The sequence below is a fragment of the Hemicordylus capensis genome, chromosome 6, assembly GCF_027244095.1.
Source record: "Hemicordylus capensis ecotype Gifberg chromosome 6, rHemCap1.1.pri, whole genome shotgun sequence".
NCBI lineage: Eukaryota > Metazoa > Chordata > Lepidosauria > Squamata > Cordylidae > Hemicordylus > Hemicordylus capensis.
In genome coordinates, this window is record NC_069662.1 from 76,037,269 (window position 1) to 76,059,589 (window position 22,321).

General features: G+C 46.2%; 1 protein-coding gene across 19 annotated transcripts in view; it reads left to right on the forward strand.

Moving 5' to 3' along the window:
- The window catches only part of GRB10 (growth factor receptor bound protein 10), a 228,294-nt gene that overhangs the window by 201,948 nt on the left and 4,025 nt on the right, over positions 1 to 22,321 (forward strand). For all 19 annotated transcript variants that reach the window (XM_053260436.1, XM_053260443.1, XM_053260434.1 and 16 more), the window contains 6 exons: positions 2,263 to 2,361; positions 3,654 to 3,731; positions 9,791 to 9,907; positions 12,725 to 12,791; positions 16,375 to 16,462; positions 18,411 to 18,504. In XM_053260436.1, the coding sequence (XP_053116411.1) occupies positions 2,263 to 2,361; positions 3,654 to 3,731; positions 9,791 to 9,907; positions 12,725 to 12,791; positions 16,375 to 16,462; positions 18,411 to 18,504 (543 nt within the window). The remainder of the gene's footprint in view (positions 1 to 2,262; positions 2,362 to 3,653; positions 3,732 to 9,790; positions 9,908 to 12,724; positions 12,792 to 16,374; positions 16,463 to 18,410; positions 18,505 to 22,321) is intronic.

A 22,321-nucleotide genomic window follows, 5' to 3' on the forward strand; every position in this document is an offset into this window, starting at 1 on the left:
GGAAAGCCTCAAAAGGTAATTGCAGAAGAAGTTGGATGTTCCCAAAGTGCTGTATCAAAACACATTAATAGAAAGTTATGTGGAAGGGAAAAGTGTGGAAGAAAAAGGTGCACAAGCAGCAGGGATGACCGCAGCCTGGAGAGGATTGTCAGGAAAAGGCCATTCAAAAGTGTTGGGGACTTTCACAAGGAGTGGACTGAGGCTGGAGTTAGTGCATCAAGAGCCACCACACACAGACGGATCCTGGACATGGGCTTCAAATGTCGTATTCCTCTTGTCAAGCCGCTCCTGAACAACAAACAACATCAGAAGCGTCTTACCTGGGCTCAAGAAAAAAAGAACTGGTCTGTTGCTCAGTGGTCCAAAGTCCTCTTTTCTGATGAGAGCAACTTTTGCATCTCATTTGGAAACCAAGGACCCAGAGTCTGGAGGAAGAATGGAGAGGTAGTAGTGTGCCCGAACCGGTCCGGCGGCCATTCCAAAGAATGGCCAAACTGCCGGACCGGTCCGGCCCTGCCTGGTTCGGGTCCGGGTGGGGGGTATGCCCTTAAGGGCGGGAGGGCTTGCTTAGCCCTCCCGCCTCCTTGCCCCCGCCAGCGCCCGTATTTCCTAGTATAGGGGCGCTGGAAACCAGCTGCCCCCCCCCCCCGCCGCCGCTGCGGCGGCGAAAGAACTCCCCATGCCAGCCCTCCCTCCCTCCCAGCTAGCTGGCCGCCCGCCCTCCCGCCCGCTCGCTCACCGTTCACCGGATAGAAAACGAGAGGAGCTCCGGCACAGAGCTCCTCTCGTTTAGAAGGCCTCCCGCAGAATGGTGTTTTGCGCGCGCGCGCGCCGCAAAGCACACCGTTCGCCGGAGGCCCGGTCTACCCGCCGGGAAAGGGCCGGGTAGACCGGGCCTCCGATCGCTGGGTAGACCGGGCCTCCGATCGCCGGCGGCCCGGTCTACCCAGCGATCGGAGGCCCGGTCTACCCGGCCCTTTCCCGGCGGGTAGACCGGGCCTCTGATCGCCGGAGGCCTGGTCTACCCAGCGATCGGAGGCCCGGTCTACCCGGCCCTTTCCCGGCGGGTAGACCGGGCCTCCGGCGAACGGTGTGCTTTGCGGCGCGCACAAAACACCATTCTGCGGGAGGCCTTCTAAACGAGAGGAGCTCTGTGCCGGAGCTCCTCTCATTTTCTATCCGGTGAACGGTGAGCGAGAGGGCGGGCGGGCGGCCAGCTAGCTGGGAGGGAGGGAGGGCTGGCATGGGGAGTTCTTTCGCCGCGGCGGCGGCGGGGGGGGGGGCTGGTTTCCAGCGCCCCTATACTAGGAAATACGGGCGCTGGCGGGGGCAAGGAGGTGGGAGGGCTAAGCAAGCCCTCCCCGCCCTAAAAACAAGGCCCCCCTTCGGTGCCGGTCCGGACTTCTCCGGACCTTGCACATCACTATGGAGAGGCACACAATGCAAGATGCTTGAAGTCCAGTGTGAAGTTTCCACAGTCTGTGTTGATTTGGGGAGCCATGTTATCTGCTGGTGTTGGTCCACTGTGCTTCATTAAGTCCAGGGTCAACGCAGCCGTCTATCAGGAGATTTTGGAGCACTTCATGCTTCCTTCCGCAGACGAGCTGTATGGGGATGCTGACTTCATTTTCCAGCAGGACTTGGCACCTGCCCACACTGCCAAAAGTACCAAAACCTGGTTCAATGACCATGGGATTACTGTGCTTGATTGGCCAGCAAACTTGCCTGACCTGAACCCCATAGAGAATCTATGGGGCATTGCCAAGAGAAGGATGAGAGACATGAGACCAAACAATGCAGAAGAGCTGAAGGCCGCTATTGAAGCATCCTGGCCTTCCATAACACCTCAGCAGTGCCACAGGCTGATAGCATCCATGCCACGCCGCATTGAGGCAGTAATTGCTGCAAAAGGGGCCCAAACCAAGTACTGAATACATATGCATGCTTATACTTTTCAGAGGTCCGATATTGTTCTATTTACAATCCTTGTTTTATTGGTTTCATGTAATATTCTAATTTTCTGGGATTGTGGATTTGGGGTTCTCATGAGCTGTACGCCATGATCATCACAATTATAACAAATTAAGGCTTGACTTATCTCGCTTTGCATGTAATGCGTCTATCTCATATATCAGTTTCACCTTTTAATTTGCATTACTGAAATTAATGAACTTTTGCACGATATTCTAATTTTTTGAGTTTCACCTGTACATCTCTTGTCCTTTGCTATGAGGGAATAAACTTTTGTCTTTTATATTGTAGCCCAACAGAGTGAGAAATGAAACTAAAGAATTAAGATTGCTGTGTGCTGAGGATGAGCAGAGCAGGATGTGCTGGATGACTGCCTTTAGACTCCTCAAGGTACTGGTTTCCCTCTTGTCTTGGGGTCAATGCGGTTTATAGTGATCCCCATACAAGGGCCACTACTGAGCTTGTGGATAGGCTCCAGTCACATGGATGCACCATTTGTGAGAACTATCTGCAGTTCTATATGAGTGCTATGCATATGTCCCCTGCAATATATGCAGCTGTGGATTGAAAAGGGTATTCTATCTACAGAGATCATGCCAGTTGCACTTATAATCCTTATTAGGAGCTCTGTTTCTCAGAAAATAGCACCTCTGCTTTCCAGGTACATGTGTATGGAGACCAAACGTAAATAGGGCCTAATTCAGATAGATATGGAGGCTATTCACATGATGGGATGGAATCGGGCTAGCCTCCGCTAGCCCAGTTTCGTCCTACCGTGGGAACCACAGGTCTTGGCTGCGAGCCTGGTGGTTCCTGAGTGGGTAACCTGCTCAAATAGCCCACCCCTTAAACCGGGTTTGCAGAGCGAGCGCAAACCTGGTTTTTGGGATCGTGAGTAGCTGCGGCGTGGCTCTGCGCCACGGCTACTCACGAGTAGACCCTCGGCGGGAAGCTGAAAAACAGCCTCCCGGCTTGGGGGTCTCTCCAGTATGCCCTGTGCACTCACGCAGGTCATACTGGAGCTTCCGGGGGCTGTGCAGATCCCGAACTCCCCAGCCCCTGCCGGCTCCATCACGGAGCCAGCAGTCGTGTGGGTGGTCGATCCGGCCACCCAGGCAGGTCTGCTCGATCGTCTGTAGGGAGAGTGGACTTAGCACGCTCTCCCCGCAAACCCGGCAAAAGCGGGTCTCACTAATTGTGAGACCCACCTCATGGTGTTTCTCAGTCTTTACCGTACCCCACAACCCGTTCCTTCTGTTTTCATATAACTTACTGGGAATATATCCTCTGGGGTGCTGTTGGTTGGAAACCCAACTTGTAGCCCTGTTGTACATTGATAGCCTAATAAATCAATCCCTAAATCCCAGTGACCAGGCCAATGCATCTCAACGGCTGTTTCTCAGCAGTTACATCTATTTTTAATGTGTATGCCAGGGCTGCACAACTTTGGCACTCCTGCAGATGTTGGACTACAACTCCCATAATCCCTGACTATTGGCTACTGTGTAAACTGTTTTGAGAGCTTTCGTTGAAAAGCAGTATATAAATACAGTATTAGTATTCATCGTATCACTTGTTAACATTCTGACTTCTCTATCTGCAAGCATCGTTACCATATAATCCTGACTATTACAGTTGGATCAAATTAAGTAGGGGTGTATCTTTTTCTCTCCAATCTGCAGTACGGGATGTTGCTGTACCAGAACTACCGAATTCCACAACAGAGGAAAGCTCTGCTTCCACACTTTACCACTCCTGTAGTAAGTCTGGAATTTAAATATGAACGTATTTATATTGCAGCCAGTTCACAGTTCTGTCAAGAAGTTTCTTCCTAGCAGTAGTGACTTTGGAGTCACCAAATGATGAATGGAGGAGAATAATATTTCCTGGAAATGGCTGAATGAGCAGTGGACTGTAGCTGACGCCCATCTTTTGCTCATTAGTAGTGCTGAAACCATGAAGCCATGTACTTAAAGCCTAATTCTATTTGATTTCCACCACTTGGTGTCTGTCACAGTCAAGGCTCTTTCAGGAAGACTTGATTCCGTGCAGCCATATAGAACTAGCAATTTATTCATGATTAACTAATTTTGGAACTACAGTTGTACATGACATGGAGGGCATTGCAGGCCCAAAGAACATCTGTTTCTTCAACGTGGTCTCTGTCTTCTACACAAATGGGCTATTTGTCTGCGCAGAGACCTCATCGGAACCTAACAAGCTCAATTCTCCTGCTTTGGGAGGGAACCCTACCCTCAGCCGCTATATGCAGCTGCGCCACTCCTCATCCTCTCAGTCTTTCGTCGCCCGTGCTTCAGTTAACATTGTGGAATCTGCAGCTCAGCAACGAGTAGGATTATTATCTACCTCCTTGTTTTCTTCCTGCTTTCCTTCTTATTTCTTCCTTCATTTCTTATTTTTCGCGTACTAGTTTTTTTTAATTCTTGGTGTTTTGTTTTTTACAGGTTTTCCCTCTCTTTGGAGCTCCGATCCCAGCTGGGACGGAGCATGATGGCCAGCCGGCCTATGGTGTTTATGCTGGGCATGACAAACTTCAAGAAATGTGTCCGTTGCAGATCTAAGATCCCTTCCGCCGATACTCATACCGAGTGTCTTTTGTGCCTGGGGGAATCCCACATTGTTGAGACCTGTCTTCATTGCCAGAGCTTTACAAAGCAGGCTCGAAAGAATAGGGCTTCTCGCCTGAGCACAGGGGACTTGGCTCTCCATTCTTCAGAGGTCTTATCGTTGAAGAGGTCGATTAAGATGGCTTCTTCGGCATAGTTGTAGCGTTAGAAATCCGCTCCCATAGAAGTTGAAAACCCGGTCTTGATACCGGTTTTGGCGTATCCTGTCATTGGTCTCTCGATGGTTTCAAGCGCTTTGGTGCGTTCTGAGGACTTGCCTCAGTGTCCTCTGCCTGTGGGGCCGGATCCTTCTCCAACTCCTTCGATGTTGAAGCCGAAGAAAAAGAAGAAGCCGAAGTTACCTCATGATTTGCCAGTGGGTCAACACCTCTCTCCTATCCCGAAGAAAAGGAAGACTGCGTCAGTTCCTGTGTCAGAGGCCCCGTTGGCCAAGAAGCTTAAGTTGGACTCGGGAATGGACCATGTGTTCCTGGATCGCCCAGCAAGGGCTTCAGCCCCACCGGTACCAAAGTCGTTGGTTTCCATTCAGCCTAGCTTACCACAGGCCAGGGACTCTTTTGCCTTGGCACCTGAGCATGCCCACACAAACAGAGAACAGTCGGTGGTGACTGACAAACCTGGATATGCTTCATCCGAGGAGGCGGCGTATTCTCTGGACAAGTCCTCTGAAGACACGCCATGGCTGCCTTGGCGTCATTCATCTTGACATCAACAAAACGTCTCCCCCCTAGGGATTGGAGTTCCCATTGAGACTCTCCTCTGAGTATAGACAGGAGCAGGACTGGGACTGTCGTGAGAAAATGTATATGGATCGGTACCATATGCCAGAGCGACATTCCCCCTTGGATGAGGTTGAGCCATCCTCTTATGGTGCTTAGTGCTGGGACTCTGGGACATATGGACGTTACCAAGTGGACTATCATTTGGACTACTCAGACTATGCTAAGCCCCGTTACGGCTCTTGATACCTGGAGAGCCTCACATATGGGAGACCTGGAATGGGAGACTAGGTGCTTAGAGAACCTCTGTAGGGTGCAACCACAGGATGATACAGCTTTCTTAAATAATCATCCCACGCCTAATTCTATTGTCGTTGCGGCGTCTCTGCAGAAGGCCAGGGGTCACAGCCAGTTGACGCCAGGTGAAAAGGAGGGCAGAAAGTTGGACTCCTTCAGGAGGAGGCTTTACTCGGCTCTCCACTTATGGGTGGTCAACTATCAGGCCTACAATGCCCGTTATAACCACTTTCTGTGGGAGAAGGTGACCCCCTTTATGGATCTACTGCCACAGGACAAGCGTGAGCCGGCTAAGGTATTCATCCGAGAGGCAACACAAGTGGCAAAACAAGAACTCTACTCAGCTAGACACTCAGTGGAGTGTGTGGCCAAGGTGATGGCCACGTCTGTGGCTCTCAGGCGGCATGCCAGGCGGCATTCCTCTGGACTGACCTACGAGGCCCACATTTGAGGGTTCTAGGCTCTTCGCGGAACAGAAGGATTCAAAAGGTTGCTTCAAAAGGTCCAGAAGCTGAGGAGCATGGCGAAGTCTTTGTCTTATTCTTCTTTGACCCCCAAGCTGCAGAAGCCTTCCAGAGGGTCCCCTTATCAACAACAGAAGGCCCCTTCTCAGCAGCAGTCTTTGTCCAAATGTTCCTTTCGTGGCAACAAGTACCAGTCCCAATACAAGTCAGGCCCCAGCCTAGTAAGCCAGCCTTTCAAAAACAGAGCCCAAACACCTTTCCAAAGAAACAATGACTTGGGGAGCTTTAGGACTCACCTGGCCCCATTTTCGGCAAGCTGGGACAAGGTGACCACGGACCAGTGGGTCCTCATGGTCATACATTTGGGCTGTGCTCTCGAGTTCTGTGTGTCCAGGGTCATGACTACTCCGTATACTCTGGAATTGGCCCAGGAGGTCTCCACTCTTCTGTCGAAATATGCAATAGAATGGGTCACCAATCTGGAGAGTCCCGGTTTCTGTTCCCAGTACTTTATCGTGCCAAAACCGGATGTTGGTTGGCATCCTATACTGGACCTCAGGGCCCTGAACAGGCACCTGGTGTACAGGTGTTTCTGGATGTTGTCAGTACCGACTATACTGGCCATCTTGGAAAAGGGCATGAGGATGGTCTCCCTAGACTTGAAGGACGCGTATTATCACGTCTCGATACACCCTCAGCATCAGTACTTCCTGCGCTTCCAGATAGGGGGGATCTCCTATCAATTCAAAGCCTTGCCATTTGGTCTCACAATGGCGCCGAGGGTTTTTACAAAATGCCTAGCCCCGGTGGTGGCTTTCCTTCAGAAACGAGGGTTACAGGTCCTGCCATTTTTGGACGATTGGCTCATCCTGGCGAGCACCAGATGAGCGGTCCTGGACGCCCTCGAGATGGTTGTGGATACCCTGCAGGGTCCGGGTTTCCAGATCAATTTTGAGAAATCTCAGTTTGAACCGACCTGCAGGATACAATTCATCGGGCTGCTCTTCAATACGGCCTTGGAAAAGGGCTTCCTCCTGCATACGTATTCTTGCCATGGTCTTTCTAGCTGGGAGACCACAGACTATGCACTCGGTGCAGCACCTTTTGGGACATATGGCTGCCACAGCATATGTGCTCCCTCAAGTGTACCTGCAGATGCGCATCATTCAGCAGTGGTTCTTGGACATTTTTGACCCCCTTCAGGATTTGGCCCATTTGGAGCTCATGCCCCCCTCAGCGGGTGCAGGCAGCAGCAACATGGTGGGCTGAGACGTGCCATCTGACCTTCGGCGCCCCCTTCCAGGCTCCCCAGCCATGATGGGTGATTACGACTGACACGTTGGAGCTCAGTTGCGGGGCTTACTTGGACGGGTTTCTCCTGAGCGGTCATTGGTCACTCAGGGAAAAAGGCTGACACATCAACTATTTGGAGTTACTGGGAATTTCCCATGCACTCAGAGGGTTCTTGCCCATGATTGCAGGTTGCCTGGTGATGGTCCAGATGGATAATACGATGGCAAAAGCCTACGTCAATCTGCAAGGCAGCACATCTTTGAGGAGCCTCCTGTTCCTGTCAGTGGACCTTTGGAATTGGTGTGTGGCACATGCAGTGTTGCCTCATGTAGTTTACATGCAGAATTCACTAAATGTCAAGGCAAACACGTTGAGTCAGATGACGATGGTCTCCCACGAATGGACCTTGGGCCACAGGGTCCTAAGGGACATATTTGCAAAGTGGGGTGTTTCGGCTCTGGATCTATTTTTTTCCCGGGACAATGCTCGTTGTGCCCTCTATTACTCCAGGGGAGGGGAAGGCAAGGGCTCTTTGGGCGATATCTTCATCCTGTTTTGGATCGGCCATCTACTGTACCTGTTTCCTCCATTCCCTCTCATACCGAGGGTGCTGAGAATACTGAGGGTGGATCGTGCCAGGGCCATCCTGATAGGCCAATGGTGGCCCATGGGAACTTGAATGTGCCTCCCTGCCCTACTGCATCTGCTGTCATGGGAGGGGGGATGGGTGCTCCATCCGGATGTTCAGCCCCTGAACCTGATGGCCTAGAAGGTACTGCCAACTTCCCATTGAAACTTAAGGACATTTTGCTTGCAGTCAGGAAGCAGTCCACATGAAAATCCTATTACCATAAGTGGTCTCACTTCTCTTCCATCTCTTCCCTGCATGGGCTCGACGCGTTTAACCCATCTGTGCAGAATGTATGTACATATCTGCTTTCCCTTAAAGAATCTGGTTTGAAGCTTTCATCCCTTAAGGTCCATTTGGCTGCCATTGTGGCTCACTCCCTGACTACCTGGGCTTCGTGGTTCAAGGACCCAGTGGTTAAAGGTTTCCTGAAGGGTCTGTCCCATGTTTTTCCAGACGACCCTGTTATGTCACCAGCCTGGGACTTTTCTGTGGTTTTGGCACGCTTGCTACAGCCTCCCTTTGAGCCTTTGGCCAACATCGACCCCCGTCTCCTGACCTGGAAGGTTGCCTTTCTGGTGGCCCTCATCTCCACTAGAAGGGTGAGTTAATTGCAGGCCCTGAGGGTTGATCTGCCATACCTTCAGTTTCACAGGGACAAGGTTGTGCTCAAGCTGGATGTCCAATTCCTTCCTAAGGTGGTCTCTAAGTTTTATCATTCTTTACCACTCACTCTTCCTGTGTTTTTCCAGGACCCTTCCTCTGACACAGAGCGTAGGTTACATTGTTTGGACGTTAGGAGGGCTTTATCCTTCTATGTCCAGAGATCTGCTGAGTGGAGGAAAACTCCTTCGTTGTTTGTTCTGTTTGATAGGCCACATAAAGGCCTCCAAGTTTCTGCTCAATCCATGTCTCGGTGGATAGTTTCAACAATTGAGCTTTCCTATAAGTTGGCTCATAAGCAGTTACCTGCCACCATTAAGGCCGATTCAGTTAGGTCCATGGTGGCCTCCGTTGCCTTTGATCGTGCAGTTCCCCTGGATGCTATCTGTCAGGTGGCTTTGTCCCACTCGTTTATCCGTCATTATGCTTCTGATGCCAGGGCATGGAATGATGCTTTTTTTTGGCAGGAGTGTCCTGCAGTCCATTTTCAGTTGATGTATTCATTTCTGTAATAAATATTTCTGGCAGATTACATATTGCCTCTGTTTCTTCTCTCCTCCTTGGGTGCTAGCTTGTTATGCGCTCATTGGTATAAAAGACAGAGACCACGTTGAAGAACTACATGTTGCTTACCTGTAACTTAGGTTCTTCTAGTGGTCATCTGTCCTTTTACATGCCCTCCCGTCCTCCCCACGGGGTCTACTGAAGCTGGACTCCGTGACTGAGGGGATGAGGAGTGGTGCAGCCTCATACAGTGGCTGTGAGCAGGGTTCCCGCCCAAAGCAGGAGAATTGAGCTTGTTAGGTTCCAACGAGGTCTCTGCTCAGGTGCATAGCTCATTGGTGTAAGAGGACAGATGACCACTAGAAGAACCAAAGTTATAGGTAAGCAACCTGTAGTTATATCAAATTAAAAATCTGAGAAGTTCTAATGCATCCAGCTTCTCTATACCATTACAAGGATGTGTTCCAGTCATAGCTGCTGGTGAACTTCAGATTCAAAAACTAAAGTTCAGCTATTAAAAAAAAAAGTCTGGAAATTCGGAAAATCTTGGAACTTTTGAAATAATAAAAATAACCAGTAGTTATTTCTTTTTTTCTTCTTCAGAGAAGTGTGTCTGAAAATTCCTTAGTAGCAATGGATTTTTCAGGACAAATAGGAAGAGTTATTGAAAATCCAGCAGAAGCACAGAGTGCAGCCTTGGAAGAAGGGCATGCTTGGAGGGTAAGGGAGCTCCTTCCTATATGGTACATCAACCTTTATTTTGTGACCAGAAATAGCTTGTAGTACTGCAACACCTAGACACTGCCACTGACTTAAACTTCATTATTCATGTAGGTCTGATGAATGAAAAGATGGATATGTTATCTGCAGCAGTATAGGATCTGCTGTGATATGGCTGCTTTCTTGCTGTTGTTGTTGTTGCCAGTAATCTTTGAATCTTAATCACATGATGGGGGTTACTTCCCATGCCAACACTGCTGGACCCTACTAGCACGCTGGTGCTAGTAAGGAAAGTAACCACATCACTGGTCACCACCCACAGGATACAATTTTCTTCAGATACTGCATGTGAACAGTTGCATTGCATCTGTTCCCACAACTCCCACAGCACCCTCGGTAGCATCTGAATTGCCTCCGGACCCAAGGTCTAGCTTTTGCATTTACAACTTCTGTTCAGCAGTGTTCATAGGAACATAGGAAGCTGTCATATACTGAGTCAGACCACTAGTCTATCTAGCTCAGTATTGTCTTCACAGACTGGCAGTGGCTTCTCCAGGGTTGCAGGCAGGAATCTCTCTCAGCCCTTTCTTGGAGAAGCCAGGGAGGGAACTTGAAACCTTCTGCTCTTCCAAGAGTGGCTCTATCCCTTGAGGGGAATATCTTTCAGTGCTCACACTTCTAGTCTCCCATTCATATGCAACCAGGGTGAACCCTGCTTAGCTAAGGGGACAAGTCTTGCTTGCTACCACAAGACCAGCTCTCCTCTCTTCACGGTACAGTGGATGTGGGTGTGTATAAGGTGGCTATGTTTAAGGAGGCAATAGGGGCGCACTCTCGCATATGTTTCAGGCTGTGTGTATTCTTCAGGAGAACTTGCACCTCTAGCCAGCTCACGGTTTCTCTAATACAGATGGAGTTATTGTTGCTACTAGTTATATACAATTTAAATTGGCCTACAATTCCAGTATGCTGTAGTGGTTAGAGCGTTGGACTAGGACCAGGGAGAGCAGAGTTCAAATCCCCATTCAGCCATGAAACTCATTGGGTGACTCTGGGCCAGCCACTTCTCTCTGTCTAAACTACCTCACAGGGTTGTTGAGGAGAAACATTACCCTGTACACTGCTCTGGGCTCCTTGGAAGAAGAGCAGGATATAAATGCTTAAATAAATGTAAAAGTATGCATGCCAAAGGCTCTCATTCCTTTACAAGATGTCAGTTTGTATTGTATTCATAACATTGTTATATTTATTGCTTCTAAAAATGTAGCTTTTTTGGAAACTTAATCTTGTATGTATTCAGGAGTGGCCTTTGCTGAATCGCATACCTCACCCACCCCAATAGAAATCACAGATGGGGGATGAAGTGACATGCTCTGCAAAAACAACTCAGTCTGAGGAATATCAATTTTTGTGTGCTGGATGTTTTAATTCTTCTCATTCTCCAGAGAGCTCAGGGCAGTATGTGTTGTCATCAACCTACCCACCACTTATTTTCGGAATAGACTAGATTGAGAGACAGTAACTGATTCAAGATGGCCCAGCAAGCTTTCTAGTTGAGCGGGGATTTGAACCGGCATCCAAAGAGGATGGTCCATGGCCTTGACTGACTCATGACTAAGGCACATAGCTTGTGTTGTGTTTCATTTCTCTGTTGAATACCCAGCAGCTCCTCATGTGATTAAAGCAAGTTTCATCCTGTTATTAATCCATGAGGACCAAAGGTGATCCCCCCCCCCCGCCCACCATCTGCATCTCATTCTTTGAGGAGGAGAAGTAGTATCTGAAGCCATTGTATCTGAAGCCATTTGGCCTCTTAGCCCTGTGTGGTCCCTAGTTTTGGCATTGGTGCTTTTTTCAGATTGACAGAAGGATGCCAGCAATGGCCATTCTGATACTGTCACTCATCTTTCAAGAACTTATTTTATATGAGCGTCTTTGAACACTTGTTCCCCCTCCCCTTCTCCACATCATTGCAAGAACCTTGTGTGATCAGTTAGACTTTGATAGTGACTGGTTACCCAGTAGGGATGTGCACAGAACTGAGCGAGGATGGCTCAAAGGGTGGGGTTGGACTTTAAGGGCAGGGGAGGGTACACTTACCCCTTCCCCTGCTTTCCCCCCCGCTGGCGCTGGAGTTTTGTAAAATGCCTCAAGATGGTAGCATACTTCCCTGCCGCCCCTTCTTCTTTGGCCAGAAGTAACTGGAAGTACTGGGCGTGTGTGTGTGTGCACCAGGCGTGTGTGTGCACATTGCACGCGCACTCGTGCCCATCAGATGGGCTTGTGCATGATCACAACGTGCACATGCGCTCGACATGCACACGCGCTCCCGGTACTTCCGGTCACTTCCAGCCAAAGGAGGAGGAGGGGCAGCAGGGAGGTATGCTGCCACCCTGAGGCATTTTACAAAACTCCAGTGTGGGGGGGAGCAGGGGGAGGGGTAAGTGCACCCTCCCTCGGCCTTAAAGACCTACCCCCCGCCCTTGTAGAATGTTTGAACCAGCCAGTGTTCAAACCTGTTCGGAGGCCCATAAAAGGGCCTCCAAACAAGTTCATGCACATCTCTATCACCCAGTGTGGTTCATGGCTGAGTGAGAATTTGAACCTAGGTCAGGCATTTAGTACCAATCTTAAAACAAGTGCCAGCAGAAAGATAGCCGAAGTACATCACCCCTGATTGGAAGATATGCCATTTTCCTTGCATGGCATCAGGAACCTGGAACTAGAACAAGCTTCATTACATAGTTCTTGTACTCCATATATCCAGTAATATTAAGGGTTTGGCTGGAATTAAATTCTGATACTTTCATTTTGTAGAAACGCAGCACAAGAATGAATATCCTAGGCAGCCAAAGTCCACTACACCCATCCTCACTAAGCACAGGTAAGAAAAACTGCAGACAAAAATTGATGGGTATTTGGACAGCTAGATTGTACTATTCATTTCAGTGGGAAAATTTAAGCCTGTGCTTCTTGGTTCTGTTGAATTCAATACAGCTTAAGTGCTTAGGTTTGGCTGCATTATGTCCAATAATTGATTAAAAGTGATTGATTAAAATTAACCCAAAACTGTGTCAAGCCATGGCCACTCTTTAATTACATTAAACACATAGTTTGGCCCTACATGATTGTTTTTTGTAACTTAAATAGCAGCCTGGGGAGAGATGTGGTCTGCATCAGAACCACAGTGGAGAGGAAAGAGTTAAAGGCCCTCTCACCACATGCTGCAATTTTGATCTAGATCACCCTAGGTTAAAAAAAAAGTAGGCATACTGAACCAAACTACATGCATAATTTAACTTGCAGTTTGGTCCTCAGTAAAGTTCAATTCTATCTTGGTGGCCTTAAAATTGATAATTAGGATTTAATTTGAGCCTGGCTTAGCCTCAGAATTGTAGTCAATCCACTACTATTACTACATGGTGTAGTAGTCATGATGAAAGAACCTTTCATGTTTTCAGGGCTCTCCTCCACACTCTATGGATGTGTGTGTGTGTGTGTGTGTGTGTGATTGTGTAAAAAATGTGTATTTGTTTAACAGCTTATGCTCCCAGAAGATAACACTTCTGTTGCACTGATACTGTATTTTTGAGCATTCAAAGCCTACTTTGCACCTAGAAAAATGCAGAACATCCCGTATATAGTCCATTCATGTGCTATATGAATATGGTTGCACGTGGTCATGTATTGACCATGTCATATTGAACATGTATGTCCTTGTGTGCTTTTTCAGTTCCTGCATCTCCAAGCAGAACTGGGAAAGACCCCATTTGAAACTCGGGAGAACTGCCTCCAGTTAGCACAGAAAATACTAAGATAGATGGCGTGTTAATGTGTGAGTTAGTGACCATGGCAGATTCATCTGTCTCTCTATCCCCACCCCTCAAATGTGCTTCTATCCTTTTCTGAATATTTGTCTTAGTTTGATTTGCAGGGTGTTTTTAAATTATTGGGAAGTTCTGTTTTAAATTATTGGGAAGTTCAGGAAGGAGAATAAAGAATGTGTTAAAAGGTGACAAACAGCACCATCTACTACACCAGGTGCCAGAGGTGTCCTGGTGGCAGTAGAGAACACTTGTGCTTGCACCAGGCATGCACCGGATTCTTCACATCTTGGCACCTGACATGCAGTAGAATGTTTAGGCCATTGTAACTGCAGAAAAACAGGGCTGTTTGTTTATTTGTTTTCACACTTGTATACCGCCCCAAACTTGTGTCTCTGGGCGGTTTACAATGATAAAACAGTTAAAAACACATATAAAACACATAAAAGCAATTAAAAACTAACAATTTTATGGCTGTTTTTAAATTGTTGCATTGTTTTAACTTTTATATTTGTTTTTATTGTTTTTATGTTAACCGGCCAGAGAGGGAAGTTTGGGCAATATAGAAGTTTAATAAATAAATAAATTTAAAAATCAAGCAGAGAATTAACATATACATTATCAAGAAGCTGAAAAAGCCTTAGTAAAAAGATGGGTTTTAAAATGTTTTTTAAAAATTGTCAGAGATGGGGAGGATCGTATCTCAATAGGAAGTGCATTCCATAGTTCTGGGGCAGCAACCAAGAAGGCCCATCTCTGTGTGGCCACCAGACGAACTGGTGGCAACTGGAGACGGACCTCCACGGACGACCACAAAGGACGGTGGGGCTCATAATGAAGAAGACGTTCTCTCAAATACCCAGGGCCTAAGCCATTTAGGGCTTTATAAGTTATAACTAGCACTTTGTATTTTGCCCGGAAACCTATAGGCAGCCAGTGTAAGTAAATGAATAAGCCATTTACTTATTCATTTACAGTAAATGAAAAAGCCATTTACAGTGGGTATAGGAAAGAATCACCCCCTTTGATAGACCTTAAATTCTGGTTCCCTTACATCCTGAAATGAAAACACAAAGAAAATTCCCTTCACCAGCTGTACTTATCCAATGCAACCTATAACATCCAACTGAAAAACATCACAATTACAGTCCAGAAAAAGTGTCAGAAATAAAAAACAAGAATTACTGAGATCGAAAAAGGATCACCCCCCCAATGTCAATATTTTGTTGAACCACCTTTTGCTTTAATAACAGCTTTGAGTATGTTGGGATACTTCTCTATCAACCTTGCACATCAAGACGGAGCAATATTTGCCCACTCCTCCATACAGAACTGTTCAAGTTCGGTCACATTGGATGGTAGGTGTTGGTGGACTGCTATCCTCCCTGGATCCGGTAGGCCCTCCAAACTGGATGGAAGAGCAAGGAGGAAACTGGTAAGAGAGGTTACCAAGAGGCCAATGGCCACTCTGAAGGAGTTAAAGGACTTCATGGCAAAGAGTGGTTGTTCTGTGCATGTGACAACAATTTCACGAGCGCTCCACAGATGTGGCTTGTTCAGGAGGGTCGCAAGGAGAAAGCCACTTCTCAAGAAAGGCCACATTAAAGCTCATTTGAGCTTTGCCAGAAGGCACCTTGAAGATTCTGATTTCAAATGGAAAAAGGTCTTGGTCAGATGAGACCAAGATTGAACTATTTGGCCTCAACACCAAACAGTACACCTGGCGTAAATCCAACGCAGCTCACCATCCACAACACACCATACCTACAGTGAAGCATGGAGGTGGCAGCATCCTGTTGTGGGGGTGTTCCTCTGCCTCAGGGACTGGGGCTCTCGTTAGGGTAGAAGGAAAAATGGATGGGGCAAAATACCGTCAGATTCTGGAAGAAAACCTGCTACCCTCTGCCAGACAGTTGAGGATGGGCAGAAGATTCACCTTTCAACATGACAACGATCCGAAGCACACAGCAAAATTGACCACACAGTGGCTGAAGGAGAAAAAAGTGGACGTCCTCATGTGGCCCAGTCAGAGCCCAGACCTAAATCCCATAGAAAATCTGTGGAGAGATTTGAAGATAGCAGTCCACCAACACCTACCATCCAATGTGACCGAACTTGAACAGTTCTGTATGGAGGAGTGGGCAAATATTGCTCCGTCTAGATGTGCAAGGTTGATAGAGAAGTATCCCAACAGACTCAAGGCTGTTATTAAAGCAAAAGGTGGTTCAACAAAATATTGACATTGGGGGGGTGATCCTTTTTCGATCTCAGTAATTCTTGTTTTTTATTTCTGACACTTTTTCTGGACTGTAATTGTGTTGTTTTTCAGTTGGATGTTATAGGTTGCATTGGATAAGTACAGCTGGTGAAGGGAATTTTTGTGTTTTCATTTCAGGATGTAAGGGAACCAGAATTTAAGGTCTATTAAAGGGGGTGATTCTTTCCTATACCCACTGTACTTATTCAAATAGTTATATCTCCCTGTTTTGAGGGGAAATGCTCAAGGCAGCTTTAAGCACACAGTCATTAGAAGGGTTGGAAGTAAGTGTGTGTGTGTGTGTGTGTGTGTGTGTGTGTGTGTGTGTGTGTGTGTGTGTTTTGAACCCTATATAGTAGAATCTATAGTGTGTATTTTTTCTTCAGTTATCCATAGGACACAGCACTGGTTTCATGGCAGGATCTCAAGAGAAGAATCACACAGGATTATTAAACAGCAGGGTCTTGTGGATGGGTATGCTTTTTTCATTGATTATTTAATATTTATTACTGTGCCTGGGAGTTCCAGACATAACCATGGTCCAAGTATCTTCATACATCTGCACCTATTTTATTTAGCCTGAAAAGCCTGTGTGACATTGGGTACTTAGAAAATAAACTGTAATAGCATTTTGTTTTAATGAAAATATATTAATTTTTCTATGCGGATGTTCAAGCATACCAATGTTCAGGAGAATGAGCATGCATTTTTGTGGTTACTTCTGACATTTTGAGTGAACCAATAGGGAAGGCCCGGAACACACACTACGGAGCCTTAAAAACTTGTTTGGTATTTTGCCCTGAGCATTTGCAAGGTCATCACAATTTCATTTTAATTGTGACTTTGACAGGAATCCACAAATTGAGCCCCTCACAAAGAAAATTAGTGACAGCTAAGTACCATTTAAACTGATGATACTACTACCACTTTTCAACAAAGTTTCCAAAGTGGATTACATATAAAAATAACTAAGATAGTTCCGTTTCCAAAAAAAGACTCACAATCTTAAAAAGAAAGATAAGGTAAATACCAACAACAGCCACTGGAGTTATGCTTTGCTAGGGTTGGATAGGGCCAGATGCTCTCCCCCTGCTAAATATAAGAAAATCACCACCTTAAAAGGTGCCTTTTTGTTCAGTTAGCAGAGATTCTGAACCAATGAGACAAGTTAGTTGTGACTAATTTGAAGGTCATTAATTTCAGTGTGACTTAGTCACGACTTGCTTTGGATAAAGCCCAATACCTGATTCTGCTAAGGCCTGTCTATGGACTTGATGGACCCCTTCTGATTGATTCATTTATAGTGTGTCTGGTTGCAGGGTGTTCACAGGTTTTTCTTTTAATTTCATCTTGCAAAATAGCTCTACCCTTCCTCCCTAATCATTTGTGTCTATCTATGTTGTCCATGCATCTGGAAAAGTAGGCTCTTCCCTACAAAATCTCATGTCACAATAAATTTGTTATTTCTTTAAGTTTCTAAAAGATGCTTGAGTTTGACTTTGAATTGGTTCAGAAAGGTACTGGTATTTGCTTCCATATACAAGGGCACAGAAGCAAATTTCAAGGATAAAATCCTGCTACCAGCTACCATTTCAGTCTAAATAAATAATGAAAATCATCCCACACTATCCTGAAGGCAGGAAGTGTTCTAGTATCCAGGCTCACATATTTACACACTATACCACCTTGATGTGCTCTCCCTCCTTACAGTAAAGGCCCTCCTGATCACCTAATCCCCTCTTCTCCTCTTTCTAAAAAGAAAAAAAAAAACTACACTGCAGCTCAGAAACTGTTCTCACGTGTAGGCAAAACCGGGCTGAGGAAGACAAGCCCGGTTTTGGTGTGTAGGAGAACTGCTGAGAGCCTCATGGTTCCCAGCTGTGGCAAACCCGCCAAAGAGCCCCGCCTGTCAGCCAGGGTCAAGGGTGTGAGCGCACCCTTAGCCCAGACTAAATGATCTTGTGTCAGTGCTGCATGGCCTCACACTGTGTCGGCACAGCAGCAGCCTCCTTACTAGTGCTGGTGGTATCCCCATAATGCACCGCACACTCGCGTGGTGCATTATGGGAGTTCCAGGGGCCGGGGCGATGTGTATGAGCCCCCACCCTCCGCACTGCCAGAGGAGGCAGCTGCACGTCTGGGCAAGCGATCTCCATGTCCAGCACGGATGGAGGGATCATCTGCGGGAGAGGTAAGCTTTTCAAGGCTTCCTCCTCATGTGCCCCGAGCCCGTTCTCACTGATCATGAGAAAGGGCTTTTAGTGTTTGCAAGATATCCAGAAAACCAGTCCAGATTAGATTATTATGAAAAGGCCTAGATTCTGGCATGCTGTGATGAGATAGAATAGAGTTGCATTTTCATCATTTGTCCAAGGGTGTTTTTTTTGTTTTGTTTTCACATCAGTTTTACTTTGTCTCCTAGACTCTTTCTTCTCCGGGACAGCCAGAGTAATCCAAAGGCATTTGTGCTTACACTGTGTCACCATCAAAAGATTAAACATTTTCAAATTCTGCCGGTAAGTAATACTCTTTTAGTTATGGTACAAATGTTATTTATTTATTTATTATATTTATAGAACCACCCTTCCAAAGGCTCTGGGCAGTGCACAACAAGTTTAAAAAGACATAAAACAAACAGCATCTAAAACACAATATAATTTTGTATATTACCTAAAACAATATAAAAACAATTTTAAAGCAATTCAAAACCATTTAAAACACCCCAAAACAATTTAAAAACCTTAGGCCATGCCAAACAAGTACTTTTCCAGGGCACTCTTAAAGGCCAACAGCGAGCCTAAACTGCGGGTATCTGCTGGGAGTGCATTCCATAGGCCAGGAGCAGCTACAGAGAAGGCCTGGTTCTGAGTCGCCACCAGACGTACCAGTGGTAACTGGAGATGGACTTCTGCAGATGACTTCAACGTGCGATGGGGAACTGTTTTAAAACAGGCATAATATGGTCTCTCCGGGTTACCCCAGAGACCAGTCTGGCTGCCATATTTTGAATTAACTGAAGTTTCTGAACTACATACAAAGGCAGCCCCATGTAGAGCACATTGCAATAGTCAAGCCTGGAGTTTACCAGCTGATGCATAGCTGGTGGTGTTGTCATAGAATATCTTAGTTTATCAAAGACTTCTTAGGAATCTTTCGGTTGATTCAAGGTAATGATAGCTTTCAGATACTGGATTTTCTCCTTTTCCCTAGAATGTTACGTGAGCTGAATTGCACTATATCTCTCCTTGATCTGGCCCTTCACGCAAAGGGATGTGTCTGCCCTGCCTCTGCTGTCCCTGCACACCTATGTGGAGATGTAACATCAGAATACAGCCTGTGTATTTACACCAAAATCCCCAGGAGAAAAGTGGTTAATGGACCATACAGTTTTGACCTCTGTGCATTGGATTTTACACAAGAAGACCATATTCAGATGTTCCATCTCCATAGAGATGTGGCAGGTGTCTACTTGCATCTCCTCACACAAAGGGCCAGACTGGGGAAGAGATATGTTCAATTTGACTCTAAAAAAAATAGATGAAAGCAAAAATATCTGATTCATGCTTCTAATAGCATGTCAATTGGGTGTAATGTCTTCTGTCATTCTTTGTGATAACAGTTCAGGAATGTTAGGAGAACTGAGACACACTGTTCTGAGAATTTAAATCTATTTGAAAAAACAGAGGCTTGAATTTTAGAATGTAACCCTTATGTGTATAGTTGGGACAAGGCATTTGTGTACCCTAGCCAACATTTGAAAATTATGCCCCCAATGAAAGTCTGAAGTACAGAATTTTACCTAACTGATTCCTGTGCTGATTCCTGATTTCTGCCAGAGATTCTCCACTCAACTTGTCACCAACATCTGAAGTTGGGTGGGGAATCTATCTATATATCTATATTTCTCTTAGGCATACCATTCGCTAATCCCATGTGTGGCAGCTCTCGTGAAAGTTCACGAGCGAGCTGCCGGCAGGGAAAGAGGAAAGCAGGGGCTGTCTGACAGGCAGGTGGGCAAGTGGGGAGAAGATGACAAGCGGGGAGAAGATGGCGGACAGCAGGCAGGGGGAGAGAATGGTGGGCAGGAGAAAACGGCAGTGGCAGGGGGACAACTAGAGGCGCAGATGCTCTGTGCCCGGCCCAGCTAGTTTTGGGGGAAAGGCAAGCAGAAATTGGGAGCCAGCACAGGAAAGGAGGTTAGTGGGTTCCTGCAACATGCCTGCCAGAAATGTGTTCTCCCCATCTTTCTTTCTTTTGGGTGGTTGTGTGAACCAGACACACACACACTCCTGCTTTCCCTTTCTAACATAACTTTAATAGCTTTCTTGAGAAGCAGTTGTATTGTGCATACGTTCCAAGCTGTAGGATTAGTGATTACTATTGAAAAGAGGCTGGGAGGTTTTGTTTCACACTTTAGCCATGTCTGGTTTCCTTTTGTAATGGTTCAGGTAACCCCTTCCTCCCCCACATCGCTAGTTGATCAAATATCTATGTGGTTCTGTCCACTGAAAGGCTTTGGGCCTTCATTTTAATGACCACAGTTTGAAGCATTACAAAATATATGCCACCAAGGGAGGAGTTTTCCAATATTTAAAATAAGTTTATAAAGTATAACACTTATGTAGCGGATTTAACCCAGCCTTTGTCATAGAGCAAACTCACGTGAGGGGAAGAAAAATGCTGAATCATCCTTTCTCATGCTTTCACCCACAAAGGCTGTTTCTTTAAACTTTCCTATACCTAGTAGCTGATTCGCTGCCACCACCACCCAATTATTACAGAGATTTTTTAAAAACCCTGGATTCAGGTGGAATTCCAGGGAACTCTCCTTCTCTTTACCAATGGAAAAGTACAAAAAAAACCTTCCACGTGCAGCCTACATGTGATGAGAAAACTTGGTAGAGTTGCTGAACAATCAAATTGAGGGGTGTTTTCCCCAGAGTAAACGCCTTTCTAGCCCTGCTTTCCAGCGTTAAAAATCCACTCAAAGAGGCTGGTTAAAACTGCAAAGAACAAAAGAAAAATGAAAAATGAACTTATTCAAAATGCTACTGTTTCTGTCTGAGGCTTTCCTAGCTTTTAGTTACAGGTACAAGGAACACTCAGTAGCTGCAAGAATACTTCTAAAAATACCCTCATATGATATTGGGGAGGCACACTTTAAAAATTGTGGTTACGCAGTCACAAAGTACATAGATGTAAGAAAATACAAAAGTACTCTTAAAAAGCTTGCAAGGTCTCTTACAACGTCCTGTTGGATTAGTGCAGGCTCAGTTTTTCTTAGCTTAGTTACATTCTAGATAGACAAACTTAGAACAATATCAGGGATGAACAATGCACACAGAAGAAAGATATGTTTCTAATGCCACATCTGACTCACAAACTGTTCCCTAGTCTAAACTCTCTCCAAAGCCAAAAGCCCTGGCTTCCTTTGCCTTGAATTCACCAAAACTATGGTAGAGGATTCAAGTTTCCTTCTCTCCTGGCTTCCCCAGATTTGCAGAGAAATCTTCCTGCAGCCACACCTCATGGCCACATCTCCTGCCCTCCAGCCAGCTCCTTCTTGAGAGAAATCTCCAAGCTAGCTTTTGACCATGAGGGAACAACATTCCATTGCTCCTCACTAAGCCTTTCTTTGCCTGTGCTTCCCTCACCTCCCACTGCTCCTTCTGAACAAAGACATGCTTCTCTTCCTGCCTCATGGCCCTCTAGGTCCCACCCACTGTGTGCTGAGTGGCTGATGCCTAGCCTGTCAGTCAGGAGAGGGTATACTTCTGGTTCACTCTTTAGGGGAAAGGAGGGGCTGTTCAATACAACTTAATTAAAATTGTCTTTTGTTGCACCCCTTAGATTGCTGTGCTCTAGCCAGCTGCCTTGCTCACTTCCCCCTTGTCCAGGGTCTGCATACAGGCATGCTGTCTCAGATGTGTGGCTCATCGTTCGCAATACTTGTGGGTTTACTAAAAGCTTGCTCTCTATAGTATTTTCCACATGGGCAACAGAAACTCCTTTATTTCTTTGCTGATACCTTGGACACCAAATCACATTCACTTACGGCTGGTCTTTAGAATTTTAACTTTTTTTAAAAAAAAATTTAGGTACCAAAGGTCATTATTTCGCTGTAGGGGAAAAGGAAAGTGTGCAAGGCACACTTTAGATAAAGTTCAAAATGTCAGACTGACAGTGGGGTCCAAGTGGGAGGGGAAGACATTCTGGCAACACTTTTTATAGTTGTGGATGTGGACTAAGGGGTTGAGAAAAGGTAGAATTTTGTTTTGCCCTACATTTGGAATTTCAGTTTTGTTGGAATTAAACACAAAATAGACAATGAAA